The sequence below is a fragment of the Pan paniscus genome, chromosome 15, assembly GCF_029289425.2.
Source record: "Pan paniscus chromosome 15, NHGRI_mPanPan1-v2.0_pri, whole genome shotgun sequence".
Lineage (NCBI taxonomy): Eukaryota > Metazoa > Chordata > Mammalia > Primates > Hominidae > Pan > Pan paniscus.
This window is the reverse complement of record NC_073264.2, coordinates 68324114-68340728: the sequence shown is the minus strand read 5'-3', so window position 1 is coordinate 68340728 and position 16615 is coordinate 68324114. Positions and strand designations below refer to the sequence as shown.

General features: G+C 39.8%; 2 protein-coding genes across 19 annotated transcripts in view; both read right to left on the bottom strand.

Moving 5' to 3' along the window:
* PALS1 (protein associated with LIN7 1, MAGUK p55 family member) overlaps positions 1-8162 on the bottom strand; it is a 109045-nt gene extending 100883 nt beyond the window's left edge. Inside the window, exons 1-3 of the mRNA XM_057299728.2 lie at positions 7908-8162; positions 6525-6757; positions 4147-4293 (exon numbers count right to left, since the gene is read on the bottom strand). The gene's annotated coding sequence lies outside the window, so the exon portion shown is untranslated. The remainder of the gene's footprint in view (positions 1-4146; positions 4294-6524; positions 6758-7907) is intronic.
* Positions 4147-16615, bottom strand: part of GARIN2 (golgi associated RAB2 interactor family member 2) — a 50207-nt gene continuing 37738 nt past the window's right edge. For 6 of the 18 annotated variants that reach the window (XM_055097720.1, XM_055097721.1, XM_055097722.1 and 3 more), the window contains 2 exons: positions 14724-14752; positions 11293-12777 (listed from right to left, as the gene is read on the bottom strand). In XM_055097720.1, coding sequence (XP_054953695.1) covers positions 12713-12777; positions 14724-14752 — 94 coding nt within the window. In that variant the 3' untranslated portion in view covers positions 11293-12712. Of the gene's footprint in view, positions 4294-6524; positions 6758-7907; positions 8163-11268; positions 12778-14723; positions 14753-16615 lie in introns of those variants that run through there. The other 12 variants (XM_055097713.1, XM_055097719.1, XM_055097714.1 and 9 more) reach the window with 9 other exon arrangements.

The window sequence follows — 16615 nt, the reverse complement described above, 5'->3', positions numbered from 1 at the left end:
ATGGGCTAAGCATTGTGCTATAGGCACTGAAATCTGTGTGACAGTCCTTATCCTAGAGGAACAGGAAAGGTAGGAAAAAGGACACGATAAGACAAATAAAATACAAGGAAAAGCATGGTGAATGAACATAAGTGTGCTAGACTCAAAGAAAGAAAAGGTCTTATACCAGGAGGAGCTTTACTATCTAGTGAAGGTGCGGGTGGGAACAGTGAATAAACTGCTCTGAAAGTACTCACAATAATAGGAAAATCAGGATCTTATACATGGCTTTAAAAAAATAGACATGAGTTGGGGGGAGGAGTGGGGAGATGTTGGTCAAAGGATACAAAATTTCAGTTAGGAGGAATAAGTTCAAGAGCTCTATTTGTACAACATGGTGAGTATATAGTTAATAACAATGTATAGTATACTTTAGTATACTTAAGAGACTAGATTTTAAATGTTCTCACCACAAAACAAATGGTATGCGAGGTAATGTTAATTAGCTTGATTTAGCCATTCCACAATGTAAACATATTTCAGAATACTATGTTGTATGTCATAAATGTATCTAATTTTTATCAATTTAATTTAAAAATTTTAAAAAGATACACATAAAACTTTTTCTAAATGTGAATGACTGAGTGATATAAATAGAGAAAAGAAGCATGAGCTTAATATGGAAACAAGAGTCAACAAAAGCCTCAGGGTAGGATATTCAATATTTAGAATGTCAATCATTTATCATTCTTTTATTTGTACGCATCTGAGTGGTCCTATGCCAGTCTGGAGATGTGTCAAGAAACAAAACAGGGTCTATGAGAATTTTTTTTTTTTTGAGATGGAGTCTCACTCTGTCACCCAGGCTGCAGTACAGTGGCACGACCTGGACTCACTGCGAGCTCTGCCTCGTGGGTTCATGCCATTCTGCTGCCTCAGCCTCCTGAGTAGCTGGGACTACAGGTGCCTGCCACCAAGCCTGGTTAATTTTTTGTATTTTTAGTAGAGACAGGGTTTCACCGTGTTAGCCAGGATGGTCTCGATTTCCTGACCTCGTGATCTGCCCGCCTCGGCCTCCCAAAGTGCTGGGATTACAAGCGTGAGCCACCGCGCCTGGCCCTGAGAAATTTTATTTCCGAGAGAGGATGTAGGTAATTTAGGGCTTGGAAAAATTTATAATGAAGGAAAGATCAAGCCCAAATGTTAAGAAAGAAAGAGGAGACGAAGTTTGTTCTGCTTGAAAAGGGTTATAAAATTACCTATATCTTTTCCTCACCAAGCTCCCAATCACACTTTTGTTTTGTGTGAAAAATTTCAGTGCTACTTTAATTAATATTTACATGTGAATACCTGTGACTGACTGGGTCTGGATGGTATCTGGCCTGAACTTTTTTTTTTTTTGAGACGGAGTTTTGCTCTTGTCACCCAGGCTGGCATGCAGTGGCGTGATCTCAGCTCACTGCAACCTCTCCCTGCTGGGTTCCAGAGATTCTCCTGCCTCAGCCTCCCTAGTAGCTGGGATTACAGGTGTGTGCCACCACGCTCAGCAAATTTTTGTATTTTTAGTAGAGGCAGGGTTTTGCCATGTTGGCCAGGCTGGTCTCCAGCTCCTGACCTCAGGTGATCCACCCATCTCAGCCTCCTAAAGTGCTGGGATTACAGGCATGAGCCACCGCACCCGGCCTGAACTTTAAAGTGTGGAACTGTAGGCCGGGCGCAGTGGTTCCCGCCTGTTAGCCTAGCACTTTGGGAGGCTGAGGCAGGTGGATCACCTGAGGTCAGGAGTTCGAGACCAGCCTGGCCAACATGGCAAAACCCCATCTCTACAAAAAATACAAAAATTAGCTGGGCTTGGTAGTGCAAGCCTATAATCCCAGCTACTAGGGAGGGTGAGGCAGGAGAATCGCTTGAACCCAGTGGGAGGAGGTTGCAGTGAGCCAAGATCGTACCACGGCACTCCAGCCTGGGGGACAGAGTGAGACTCTATTTCAAAACAAACAAGCAAAGAGTGGAACTCTAATGTCTCTTCTCCTATTCTCTCTTGAACTCACTCAACTTGACATGTAAAGTCACTGATTTCAGCCACTTCGTTAAATGCAAAAGTCAGTTTTCAGTCATCCTATGTGACCTGTCTGCAGTATCTGATGAAGCTGATAATTTTCTCCATTTTCTTCTCTGGGCTTCTGAAACACCATTCTTACTTCCCTTCCCAACTCACTGGAACCTCCTCCTTAGAACCCTTTGCTGGCTCTTATTTATCTCTTTGTATGCTAATATTTGGAGTGTCCCAAAGCTCTAAAATTGAATATTTTACTTCTCTCTTTGCCTGGGTTTGAATCCCAGCTCTGTCAATTGCTAGCTGTCTGATTAGAAGAAAGTCAGTTAATTTCTCTGAAATTCAGCTTCCTTATTTATAAAATGAGTATAATAAAAGTAGCTACCTCCTACAGTGCTTGTGAAGACAAACTGAATTTATATATGACAGTGCTTAGAACAGTGCTGGACATAGTATGTATTAACTGTTTGTCTTTATTTTTATCATGATGTTCTTTATCACTCACTCCCTTTCATCTGATCTCATGGCTTCAAATTTCATCTATATACTGTTTACTCCAAATTTATCTTTAGTCTGAACTTCTGCCCTGAATTCCAGAATCCTGTATTCAACTATCAGCCGGAATCTTCATTTAGATTTCTAATGAGTATTGCAAATTTTACATGGCAGAACTATTGATTCTGACACAGTTTCCAGTTATCCAGGTGTTCTTTCACATGGCACGTTCAACCCATCAGGAAATCCTGTTTATCTACCTTCAAAATATATCCAGAATCTAACCACTTCTCCCCATCCCCACTGCTACCACCCTACTCCAGGCCATCATCATCTTTTGCCTGGATTGTTGCACTAGGTTTCTTCCCACCTGTCATGAGACAGACTGGGGGAAGTCAGCCAGAGGAAGGGAGTTTCAGATGGAAATTACAGATCAGATATAGGAGGTAGTGCTAACTAGAAACTTGTAAAACCTGTCAGTAGAAGCAGATTATCTGAGGCTTTGCAAATTTCTTTCTCACGGAAAAGCCCTACCTTCTCATGTGATAGACTATGGCAGAATTGGAATAGGTATTGGTATTCCACCAGGTTTTTAAAAGTGTGTTGGGAAGCCAAGGCGGGCAGATTGCCTGAACTCATGAGTTCATGACCAGCCTGGGCAACATGGTAAAACCCTGTCTCTACAAAAAATACAATATTTAGCCGGGCGTGGTGGCACATGCCTGTAGTCCCAGCTACTTGGGAGGCTGAGGCAGGGGAATCACTTGGACCTGGGAGGCAGAGGTTGCAGTGAGCTGAGATTGCACCACTGCACTCCAGCCTGGGTGACAGAGTGAGACTATGTCTCCAAAAAAAAATAAATAAATAAAATAAAATAAAAATGTGTTGGTGGAATGGGAGACATGGGAACAGCACAGTGGATCCCTTTTAGGGCTCTTGGAGAAAATAGATACTGTTTTCTTTTTTTTCTATTTTCCAGAATAATTTTAGAAGAACTTTTAAAACCGTATTTGGAAATATAAATGGTTTTAAATTTGTAGCTGTGTAAATCTGTAGCTGGTGCTAGGACCTGACTAAATATTTAGACTAAAAGCTTTCAGGCCTCATGGCCTCTGGGTAACACTTCAAGCAAATGCAGGAAGGCAGAACAGCACACAAGTCTCCCAAGCCTTGTTATCTCAGCTCAGGGCACTGGAGAGCTGAGAACAGTTTGGCAACACGCATAAAAATGCACTGATTTTTTTTCCTTTTAAGTTTAGACTGAATATAGGCTATGAATATACCTAGGATCTTGGTAAAATGTGAGAATTCACTTTAATGAAGAAAATGGAGCGATTTCAAAGGGTGTTCAGCAGTTTAGTCAACATTTCATAAGTTCTTATCTAAAATATACACAGAAGGACAAGCTCTTTTAATAGTAGAAGTAGAGATAAATGAGATTTTGTGATACAAAATTACATGCAAATGTAATTTCTCCCTTGCTGCAGGTCAGGAAGCCAGAAGCAGCTTAACTGGGTGGCTCTGAGGTTACAAGCAGGATGTCAGCTCTGGACTGCAGTCACCTGAAGGCATGACTGGGACTAAAGGATCTGCCTCCAGGAGTCTCACTCACATACCTGTTAGCTAGAGGTCTCTGTCCTTGTCATTTGGCCTTGTTCCTTGTCATAAGACTTGGCCTCTGTTTCTTGTCATAAGGAACAGCTGGTTTCCCCCATGGCAAATGATCTAAGGATGTGACAGCTGGCTTCCACCAGGGCAAATGACTTAAGAGAGGGAGCAACAAAGACAGAAACCATGGGCTGTTTTATGACCTAGTCTCCAAAACCACACACCACCACTGCCATCTTACTGTCTAGAAGCAAGGCGCTAAGTCCAATCTGTACCCAAATGAAGCAATAGGCTCCATCCCTTGAAGGGAGGAGAATAAAGCATTTGTAGACATATTTTTAAAACCACCAGATAATCTAATGTGTGATAAGTACTATAGACACAAATTATCATGTTAATTTTTTTTTTTTTTTTTTTAAGACACAGTCTCACCCTGTCACCCAGGCTGGAGTACAGTGGCATGATCTCAGCTCACTGCAACCTCTGCCTCCCAGGTTCAAGCAATTCTCCTACCTCAGCCTCCCTAGTAGCTAGGATTACAGGCACCCGCCACCATGCCCAGTTAATTTTTTTGTGTTTTTAATAGAGACAGGATTTCACCATGTTGGTCAGGCTGGTCTCTAACTCCGACCTCAAGTGCTCCGCCCACCTCGGCCTCCCAAAGTGCTGGGATTACAGGCGTGAGCCACTGAGCTTGGCCTATTGAGGTATAATTTATATGTAAAAAAGGCACCTATTTTAAAGTATTTAGTTGGATAAATATACACACTAATGTAACCACCACCGCAATCAGGAGATAGAATATTTACATCAGGCTGGACCCAGTGGCTCAGGCCACTTTGACAGGCTGAGGTGAGAAAATCACTAAAGGCCATGGGGTTGAGACCAGTCTGGGCAACATAGCAAGACCCTGTCTCTACAGAAAAATTTAAAAATTAGCTGCATATGGTGGCATATGCCTGTAGTTCAAGCTACTTCAGAGGCTGAGGTGGGAAGATCACTTGAGCCCAGGAGTATGAGGTTACAGTGCCACTGCACTTCAGAACAAGATCCTGTCTCAAAAAAAAAAAAAAAAAAAAAAAAAGAACATTTTCATCACCTTAAAAAGTTTCCTCAAACTACTTTGCAGTCAATATCCTCCTGGCTACCCACAACCCCAGGCAACCACTAATCTGATTTGTCTTTATAAATTAGTTTTGTCTCCTAAATCTTCATATAAAAGGAATTATATAGCATGTACCCAACCTGTTTCTAAGGTTCACCCATGTGTTGTTGCATTTACAGTAGTCCACCCACCCCTCATCTTCAGGGGATATCTTCCAAGATCCCTCGTGATGCCTGAAACCTTGGATAGTACGGAACCCTGTATACACCGTGTTTTTCAATCTGATCATCAAGAAGGCTACTGACTAAGGGGCAGGTAACATATACAGCCTGGATAGCTGCAAGGGGATGATTCCTGTTCCAGGTGGGATGGTGTGAGATTTCATCATGCTACTTAGAATCGCATGCAATTTAAAACCTATGAATTATTTATTTCTGGAACTATTTAATATTTTTTGACCACAGGTAACTGAAACTGTGGAAAGCACAACTGTGGATAAGGGAGGACTTTTGTATTCCATAGTTAAGTTTCTTTTTGTTGCTAAGTAGTATCACTGTATGACCATACGACAATTTGTTTAGTCATTCACCTGTTGATGGGCATTTTGGTGTTTCTAGTTTTTTGCTATTATGAACAAAACTATGACTATTTGTGTATGAGTCTTATTTTGAATATATGTCTTGTGAACATGTTTTTAGTTTTTTTGAAATTTGATCATATATCTTTTTTTTTCTTGAGAGAGGGTCTTGCTCTGTCACCCAGGCTGCAGTACAGTGGCATGATCATGGGTCACTGCAGCCTCGACCTCCCGAGCTCAAGCAATCTTCCATCCTCAGTCTCCTGAATAGCTGGGACTATAGATATGGGCCATCATACCCAGCTAATTTTTTGTGGAGACAGGGTATCACTTTGTTACCCAGGCTGATCTCAAACTACTGAGCCCAAGCAATCCTCCTGCCTCAGCCTCCCAAAGTGCTGGGATTATAGGCATGAGAGACCACATCCAGCTGATCATATGTCTTAACTTAATTTTCCAAACTCTTTTCCAGGGTGGTTGTACACCAACTACAGTGTATGCTGCCTTTTGAAGGATTGTGTTGCTAGATAGAAATAGAAAGTTATAACTCATAGTTATAGCTTTCTACCTGTAAGAATCAATTTATTAATCTTTTTCCCCCCAAGTGAACAAAAGTAAAAGTTACAGATAATCTGTATCAAGAAAACAGTTTCTATGATGCTATAGCCATCTCCAAATTAGAAACTGTTGGTTTACGTATATACCTAACTTAAAAACGTTAGTCTCCTCTTGGTTTCATGGAATCTCTGTTTTCACTCCTGATTGTGAAGGTTGGAAACAAACTTCTTCTGTCTTTGGAACAGCAGGGAGAGGAGGAGGAGGAATTCCCTAGGCTGTGGGCCGAGAGACTGGGTAGATGGTTTTTCTCTAGAGCAGTGCTGTCTGATGGAAATCTATCATGAGCCACATTTTTTTGTGTGTAATTTGTGACACATTGCTTAATAGGCACATCAAAAGAGTAAAAAGAAAGATTAAATTAATCCTTAAATATTTTTATTTAACCAATATATTCAAATATTATCATTTAAACATATAATCAATATAATACACATTAAATATTTTACATTCTTTTTTTCTCAAAGACTTCCAAATCTGGTGTATATTTTACACTTATGGTATATCTCAATTTGGACACTAGATTTTCAACAGTTGAAGTGAAAAATGTAGCCCTACCAAAACAATAAAGTTGTGTTTAATGGAAAAATATTCTACACTGTTCTAGTTTTAAAATTAGAATTTACATTTATTAAAAATAATCTAAAATTCAGCTTCTCAGTCACACTAGCTACATTGCAGGTGCTCAATAGCCATATATGCCTACTGGCCATCATATGGGACTGCACAGTTCTAGAGGGTTGCTTGTGGGCCAGGAAGGGAAAGATGGAGATAAGAGATATTCTCAGTTCACAGTAGAAAAACCAGTACTATTTGTGTGAAATTTGAGTTAAATAGATTTCCATTGCTTTAAAAAAACCTAACTACCCTTATTCTGAATTTAAAAGCATGAGTTCTAATGTGAATCGCAAATTTGCGTTTAGCTTGGCTGTTGGGCTTCTTGGGTTCAAAGGTCATCTCCACCATTTTCTAGCTGTGTGACTTGGACAAGTAACTTTAACCTCTAAGCTTCACTTTCACCACCTGTAAAACAGGGGAAAATAGTAGTGTCTCTCATATTACTGTGAAGATTAAGTGAGATAATGGATAAAAAACATGTTGTAGCATGACTGGCAGCATTTAGAAAATAAGTGATGGCTTTTAAAAAGTCAAACCATTCTCTGGATGGGGACTGTCTGTAGTTTCCTTTTTATTTTTAAAAGTACATGGATTTTTTTTAACCTGTTTGAAAATGACACACTGATTCAATAAATACTGTCTCTCAGCACCAGGTACTCAGCTAGAACAAAAGATGAAATGAACACAGTCCCTACCTTGAATGACCTCACATTCTCCAATGTTAGAAACAAAACAGTGTTGGACTAATATACAAATGAGAAAAGTGAAACCAAGAGAATAACAAATTTTTCCATCAATCCCAAAGAAAAGAAACCCCATCCATAAAAACTGAGTTTATGAATTGAAAATCTTACCGTTTTGCATAATCCTCTAGCTTCCTTTAAAATAGATACCCACAATTAAAATAGTTAAGATTTATGAAATTAGGTTGACATGGATTTGAATTCGTAATGATTAGTCATAGGCTTTATTTCTGCCACGTAGAAGACACTGCTTGGTTTTCCTCTTGCACTGATTGTCTTTTCCTGAGCTGTGTTTGCTTTTTAGTTTAGTAGTTTGTATCTGATTTTAAAAAAAGGTGGAGAAGTCAGTTCATTTAATTCAAATGTCTGAAATAGAGAATATTTTTAGTGTTATTACTGTTAAGTATAAGACAAGATAAACTAAATACAGGTAAAATAAATGCTTGAAACAAATAAAATTATATTTATACTACAACTTTTCTTCTTGATATAAAAAATAAAGATCCTTTGGATGAATAACATCTCTTTTTTTTAATCTAGCCATTAAAACATTATTAAACTTAATTTCTTTTTTTTTTTTTTTTTTTGAGACAAAGTCTCACTCTGTCACCCAGGCTGGAGTGCAGTGGCACAATCTCGGCTCACTGCAACCCCTGCCTCCTGGGTTCAAGCAATTTTCATGCCTCAGCCTCCTGAGTAGCTAGGATTACAGGTGCCCACCACCACATCCAGGTGATTTTTGTCTTTTTAGTAGAGATGAGGTTTCACCATGTTGGCCAGGCTGGTCCCAAACTCCTGACCTCAGGTGATCCACCCGCCTTGGCCTCCAAAAGTGCTGGGATTATAGGCGTGAGCCACCACACCCGGCCAAGAAACTTAATTTCTTAAAATTGTTGTTTTTAAAAGCTGTTTCTACCCAAGGAAAAACCTGTCCATTCAGGATGTTAAGATTAAGATTATGGGCTTTTACTCTTTTAAATTTCTAGCAAAAATAAACAAAAAATAAAATTAAAATTCTATACCTGCTATTGAATTATTTGCAAGTTCTTAATCTGTGCTGTACTGAGTCCTAAGATTTGGTCATAAGACCTACAAACATCATAATATGCTATAGTAAATAAGAGTCCAAATAACTTTCACATTACTTCAGTTGTAATAAGATGAAGTCTTTCACATTATTTGTAATAATATGAAGTCTGTATTAGTAACTAACTTTTTCTACCATTAAAAAAAATCTACCTTTTCCCATATATCAGCAATTCAAAATATAAGTATTTGGGAGCAAATTTTTCTTTTTTTTCTTTTTTTTTTTTTTTTTTTAGACAGCATCTTACTCTGTTGCCCCGGCTAGAGTACAGTGGCGCGATCTCGGCTCACTGCAACCTCCGCCTCCCGGGTTCAAGCAATTCTCCTGCCTCAGCCTCCTGAGTAGCTGGGACTACAGTCATGCGCCACCATGCCCGGCTAATTTTTGTATTTATAGTAGAGATGGGGTTTCACCATATTGGCCAGGCTGGTCTCGAACTCCTGACCTCGTGATCCACCCACCTCAGCCTCCCAAAGTGCTGGGATTACAGGCGTGAGCCACCACGCCCAGCTGGGAGCAAATTTTTCAATTTAATAAGTCAAAATTTAAATATGGTATAATTTTTTGTCATTCTTTGCATTTGCAGCTCTCTGTTAATGAGACCCCAATATTTGAAATTTTGTTGCTGAATATATCCATCAAGGGATTGAAATCATTGTAAAATATTGAGTTACCTTGAAAGAAATTTCTCTTTTTAAATTCTATATTATATTGAAAGATGGCAGAGCTTCAGACTCTGTCTAGGTGGATGTAGGAGCCAGCACGTGTCACCCTGTATGCCACCCATCGCTGTCTCCACACCATACAACAAGTTAAGGGGAATATTAGGAGCATTCTTAAGGGGGAAAGAAGTCACAAAGGAACAGGTACAGATCAGGAAATGTATGTGGAGGCCAGGGAATTATGGAGTGTGGACATTTGTTGTTTTTCAGCCACATTGTTCTCCTCTGGTCCATTACCTTTCACCTACAGTGTGCATCTTGTGGGGCCCTGTTAATAAACAAAATGCTCGGCCAGGGACAGTGGCTCACGCCTGTAATCCCAGCACTTTGGGAGGCTGAGGCGGGCGGATCACTTGAGGTCAGGAGTTTGAGACCAGCCTGGCCAACATGGTGAAACCCCGTCTCTACTAAAAATACAAAAATTAGCCAGGTGTGATGGAGTGCGCCTGTAGTCCCAGCTACTTGGGAGGCTGAAGCAGGAGAATCTCTTGAATCCAGGAGGCAGAGGTTGCAGTGAGCCAAGATTGTGCCACTGCACTCCAGCCTGGTGACAGAGCGAGACTCCGTCTCAAAAAAACAAAACAAAAAAAACTAGCTGGTTGTGGTGGTGCTTGTCTGTAATCCCAGCTACCCAGGAGGCTGAGGCATGAGAACCACTTGAACCCAGGAGGCAGAGGTTGCAGTGAGCCAAGATTGCACCACTGCACTCCAGCCTGGGCGACAGAGCAAGATTCAGTCTCAAAAAAATAAAAATAAAAATAAATAAACAAGTAAATAAACAAAATGCTCAAGTGCTAAGCTGGCTTTGGTGGCAGAGTGACAGAAGGGTGGACAGAAGAGTGAGCACCTTGATTCCATCAGCAAGGCCCTGCCAAGATGGGCAAGGGGTTACTGCCCAGGCCACCCGTGGTCCACCAACCTCCCCCCTTCAATACTGTGAACTCAGCCCTTATGAGCATGCGCGCGCGCACACACACACACACACACACACACACACACACACTCACAGCATTAGCTTTACGAAGGAGGCAACAGAAGACACAATGGCCCTAAAATTGCATTGCTTCCACTCTTTCTGTGCTACTGGGTGTTGTTATCATGGCTGAGAGAAGTTTCATTTTTCAGCAACGCACTGCAGAGCTGGTGTTTCGAACAAACTTAGAATACAGTAGGCCAGGGCCACCCTATACAGCTGTGCAGATTATGAATTGCACATAAACTACAATGTGGATGGTGTGTACAAGCTACATAACTGTACATGACAGCCCTGCAGGCACTCTACGAATATCTGTATCATTTTGCTATGAAAAAAAGAGGTCTTGATTGTATTGGCTGATCTAAAAAGCAGGTTGGGAAAGAGCATGATAAGGTTGCAAAGAAGTATAGAAATGAGAAGAATCGCTATGGTAGTGCAGCACATAATTCTCTTCCAGTGCCTCACCTGAAGCCCCCTCTCCTCCTCCCTGTGCTGATGTTATCTTTTGACCCATGATGGATTCTAGAGCAGAAACCACAACAAACCCCTAACATTTCATTCCACTTATATTGTTACTACAGTAGAATAAGATTTAATGTTAAAAGATCCCACTTATTAACAACTTTTTTGTGTGACAGTATCATAGCTATCATGTATTCCTATAGAGACTTATAATTAAAAAGTTACCTTTAGTTTGTCTTACATGTTTTTCCATCAACTTTGTCTTTTTCTGTTTTACTTTTCTTTCCTCACATTCATTCCCTTGAGAAAGGGGCAAACAGATGAGGCACAAGTTTGAGGAAATTAGAAGGAGATTTGATATGAGGGGAGAGAACTAGAGGGAAAAAAGAAAAAGAATAAGGAAAGTAAAGGAGAGATCAATAGAGAGGAAGTGAGAAAGAGAAAAAGCCAAAAGCAGGAGGAAAAAAAAGGCACAGAAGGAGAAAGAACTTATTTTGAATATTAAATTCAGATTATGTTCTAACCACCTCATCAAAAATGTATTTATTCTTTGCAATGGAGCTTATTGTTGAATTTCACAAGCAGGTTCCCTTTTAGAGGGCTCCCTCCTTTTTTATTAAGCCTGGGTTTTATAAACAAAGAATGAACCTGGCTGCTTAGGATTCCAAGGAATTTGGTTTGTAATATTTAAGAGGAACATGGAAAAGAAAGATGGGTAAGGGTAGGAAGGAAACTCCCAATATTTTATGTGATTTTTCCTTCTCTTCTTTTCTTGAATCTCTATCCTTTGTCTCTTTTCATCTTGGAAAAAATATCAAAGAATCAGAGATAAGCCCATAATTTGGGCTCACTGTAAAAAAAAAAATTAAAAGTTAAGGAGAATAAAGCCTAGAAAGGTAAAAACTTAAAGCTAAGAAAGGAGAGAAATGGGGCTGGGCACAGTGGCTCATGTCTGTAATCCTGGCACTTTGGGAGGCTGAGGTGGGCGGATCATGAGGTCAGGAGATTGAGACCATCCTGGCTCACACAATGAAACCCCATCTCTACTAAAAATACAAAAACAATTAGCTAGGCGTAGTGGCACGCATCTGTAGTCCCAGCTACTCGGGAGACTGAGGCAAGAGAATCGCTTGAACCTGGGAGGCGGAGGTTGCAGTGAGCTGAGATCGTGCCACTGCGCTCCAGCCTGGGCGACAGAGTAAGACTCTGTCTCAAAAAAAAAAAAAAGAAAAGAGAGAAATGAACTCAGATCCAGAGAGACAAATTTAACCTGGACCCTATTTCATGCATAAACTTGTCATAAAAACAGTGCATTTGAAGTGCCACTTTATCCCAAAACCTTATGCAGAAAAGGAGAAAAAAAATTTAACTTTCGCAAACTGCTGAGAGGTTTGAGAGATGAATTTGAGATCATGGTCCCTAACTAGCATTGCTGGGTGAATGTGAAACAGATGAGCTTAATAATGCCAGGAATTTGTTTTACTACTATGGGGAGCAGTTATTATTCTGATTTCCGCCTATAATATAAATTAGAATTACGGACTCATTTTTAATTTGTACTCCAATTACATTTAATAAAATGAGGTATTAAGATTCAGCCAGTCTTTGCTTTTCTTGGGGTACAGGGTGTTAAGTGAGAGTAAAAGTGTATGGAAGGGGAACAGGTGATTTAGAGGAGAGTGAAAATGGGGAAAGAAATGCTAATCAGGGGAAAAACTGAAAAACTATACAAGCCTAAGTAAGAAAAAAGTGGGAAAACATGGGAGAAAAAGGTGGAAAGAAATAAGAAATACATAAGAGAAAACAAACAGGGAAAATAATTAATACTTTGTGGAAAACTACATGCCCATTTTGTAAGTTGTACCACCCTTGTGATTTAACAAGCCCAGAGTGGAATTTTTCTGCTCATTTGCTGTATCTTTGCTTAGCTCCTGATTTCCAAAGCCCCATTTCAAGCTGCCTGCTAGATTGTCGAAGATGAGTCCCAGGACTACAAACATGGCAGCTCATAGAATCTTAACTACCAAAAGGGTTTTGAGACAGCGAATCATGCCCTCCTCTTTTCTTGTAAGCTATAATAGCATTTCCCTATAATGTTCTCAGGTTCAGTAGTATAGATTGGAATATAGGCCAAACCACATTACAGTGAAGTTCATCTCATATTTTTAGACACTAAAGCCCAATGGGGGCCAGGCGCAGTGGCTCACACCTGTAATCCCAGCACTTTGGGAGGCCAAGGCAGGGGGATCACTTGAGGTCAGGAGTTCGAGACCAGCCTGGCCAACATGGTGAAACCCCATCTCTACAAAAAATACAAAAATTAGCCAGGCGTGGTGGCGGGTGCTTGTAATCCCAGCTACTTGGGAGGCTGGAGCAGGGGAATCACTTGAATCCAGGAGGTAGAGGTTGCAGTGAGCCAAGATTGTGCCACTGCACTCTGGCTTGGGCGAAAGAGGGAGACCCCATATCAAAAAAAAAAAAAAAAAAAAAGCCCAATGGGAAGGCCCAAAGACAAATCCCATTTGTGTAAAAACCTATTCTATAATGATTTGCTGTTTTTTGTGGGACTGACTCTTGTACGTGTGACTAAAACTGCCTTCAAGTATTCTTGCTTTTTGAAGCAGTATTTTTTTTTTCTTCACTTATGCCAAGTTAAATGTTCCTTCCATAGTGTTCTTTTATGTGCATGACTGAAGCTGAGGCTTGGTCTGTCTCCCAGGTTTGAAAGTAACTTAGAGCTGGTTCAGCACTCAGCAAAGAGAGAGATTTGCCTATAAGACAACCTATAAGAGGTGCCTATAAGACAACCTCCACATTAAAAGTTCGTTACAGGCTAAAGATTCTTAGAACATGGCAATATATAAAGAAAAATCATCACTCCCCACTGCCAAATAAAACCCAAACATTAAATAGTTCCAGGGCGGTGGCTCACTCCTATAATCCCAGCACTTTGGGAGGCCCAGGTGGGCAGATCACTGGACATCAGGAGTTCGAGACCATCCTGGCCAACATGGTGAAAAATACAAAATTTAGTTAGGCGTGATGGCAAACGCCTGTAATCCCAGCTACTCAGGAGGCTGAGGCAGCAGAATCACTTGAACTCAAAAGGCAGAGAGGTTGCAGTGAGCAAGATCACACCACTGCACATCAGCCTGGGCAACAGAGACTACGCCTCACAAAAAAAAACAACAAACAAACAAACAAAAACATTAAATAGTATCACCTGGTAGAGGCTAAAGACATAGGAGGAACAAAGAGGAGCTGGATAATTTTACATTTACCAAAAATTTAGTTGTGGACCATTCCCATTATACATCAGCAAGGATGGCAGGTCCCATGATTGCTGTAGTTTGCATTCTGCCTGCAGAACTAGGCTTGGCGTGGTTTATGCTTGATGATTTAGATACAGGGAACTGGGAAACTAAACCAGTGCAGAAAAAGAAAACTGAAGTAGTGAAGTACCATAATGTTTTCCACTTGAAAGATAGCCTGAGGATCGGCTTTGAGAAAGAGTTTCTTCAGTATAGGATTCTCAGAATGGAGCATAGTGAAGAAAGGAAATGCATCAAAAAGTCTAGCTGAATTCCTTTGCTCTTAGCCACACTACTCTTCTAGGAACCAGAGATGACTACTGAATACCAGGGATCACAATAAAACATGTAGTGGAATTTGTTCCATACCTGAAGTGTTTGATTCAGTTCTCAAGCTCCTGTAAAAATAAATAGCACATCTCAAAAATTTGCCAGCATAACCACAAATATTTAGAAAAGATTTACTAGATATAAAATAACCGGTCATTCTTTAAATGCTCTGTGGGTAGTAATGAAACATGTTTAGCAAGCCTAGGCCATTGCTGATTATAGAACATATGAGAATAAAATTACCTAAATTTCTGCAACATGTGGACTATTCAATCTGTAAAAGCCATAAAAGTTTATTGTACGTAATAATATGTAATCTATTCTTATTATATCTATTGCCAGTCACTCCATAGGGCTGCTGGCATCCCCAACACTGCCGCCTCCTTGTCCTTCCCTTATCAGGCTGAGAGAAGTTAACTGCTGCTGCTGAGCTGTGTAAATAAATAAGGTCAATTATGTTGGGAATATAGGGTTTCAAAGAGACCTGGGGATAAATTCTGAAATGGATGGTTAGGAGAAATCACCAACTTCTGGTAGCTTCTTTACCACCAAGTCTTTGGCTTTACCAGGGGTGGCCATGCTTGGGAATCTTGTAGCAAATAATGTAACTTATTTACATTTAATAACATTTCTTACGGTTGTTGGATAAAAGAAGAGGCTAGCAGTTTTTTAGATTTCACTTTCAGAAATGTCTTTGGATAAAGAAGCTTATTTTCTGTGCTCCTGATTTTTAAAACTGATAATAATCAAAATACTTATTTCCTTAACCTCATTGGCATACTAAAACATAAACTTAAGTCACATAATTTTCACCAAATTCTTATTTCTTGACACATTTTCAATAAGTATTTTGGAAGTATTGAATAAAACAAATAGTTTAGGAAGAATAATTATCTTAGCTATTATCCTACAAAATAAACATGCAAAGACATAATTGTGGTCCATTTTAAGGGGACTGGCAAATACACCCAGTTCAAGTTCTACAATGGATCTTTCAGAAAGTAAATGTTAAAATCGTAATTTTCTATACAGTTTGCAAATATTCATATAGTCTTTATCAAATAGATCTGATGACTTAAATGAAGGTTAAGCTTAATGATAAAAATTTTCAAGAGACTGAGAAGCATCAAGTAAATGTACCTTGAAAAATAGATGCAAATTAAAATAAAGCCTGCCACTATCCTCTTTGAAACAAAGGAAAGAGCCATGGTAGAACTACTGTCAAGATATGAGAAAAAAATATAAATGTTTTATAAAGTAAATTCTTCATTTCTAAAGGAACTAAAGTGACAGTATAGATAAGTTTAAGTTTCCAACATTTTTCACTCATCTAGATTTAAGATGCTCAATTTAAATTTTAAAGACTAGTAAATCTGAGGGCACAATATTCAACAAGGTCATCATTTACTTTTTTTTTTTTTCCTGAGAAAAGGTCTCCCTCTGTTACCCAGGCTAGAGTGCAGTGGCTCTATCATGGCTCTTTGCAGCCTTGACCTCCCAGCTCAAGCAATCCCCTTGCCTCAGCCTCCTGAGTAACTGGGACCTCAGGTGTGCACTACCACGCCCAGATAACTTTTTTCGTTTTTCTTTTTTGTAGGGACAGGGTCTTGACATATTGCCCAGGGTGGTCTTGAGCTCCTGAGCCCAAGCCATCCTCCCGCCTGGGCCTCTCAAAGTTTTGGGATTACAGGCATGAGCCGTTGCACCCAGCCTAATTTTTTATCAGTGTTCCAAAGTACACAGTTATAAAGTGTCACTGAAATCCATGGTTTTGGAGAAGAAAAATAATATATATAACTTATTTTTCAGCCTCACTAGCATTACTAAATCCCACTAATGTCTCTGCAATACATCAGTAGTGAATTCCATTCTCTTCTTAGAATATTACATCTTTCATCCATAATTAACATTCTCAAATTAGACTCTAGCTA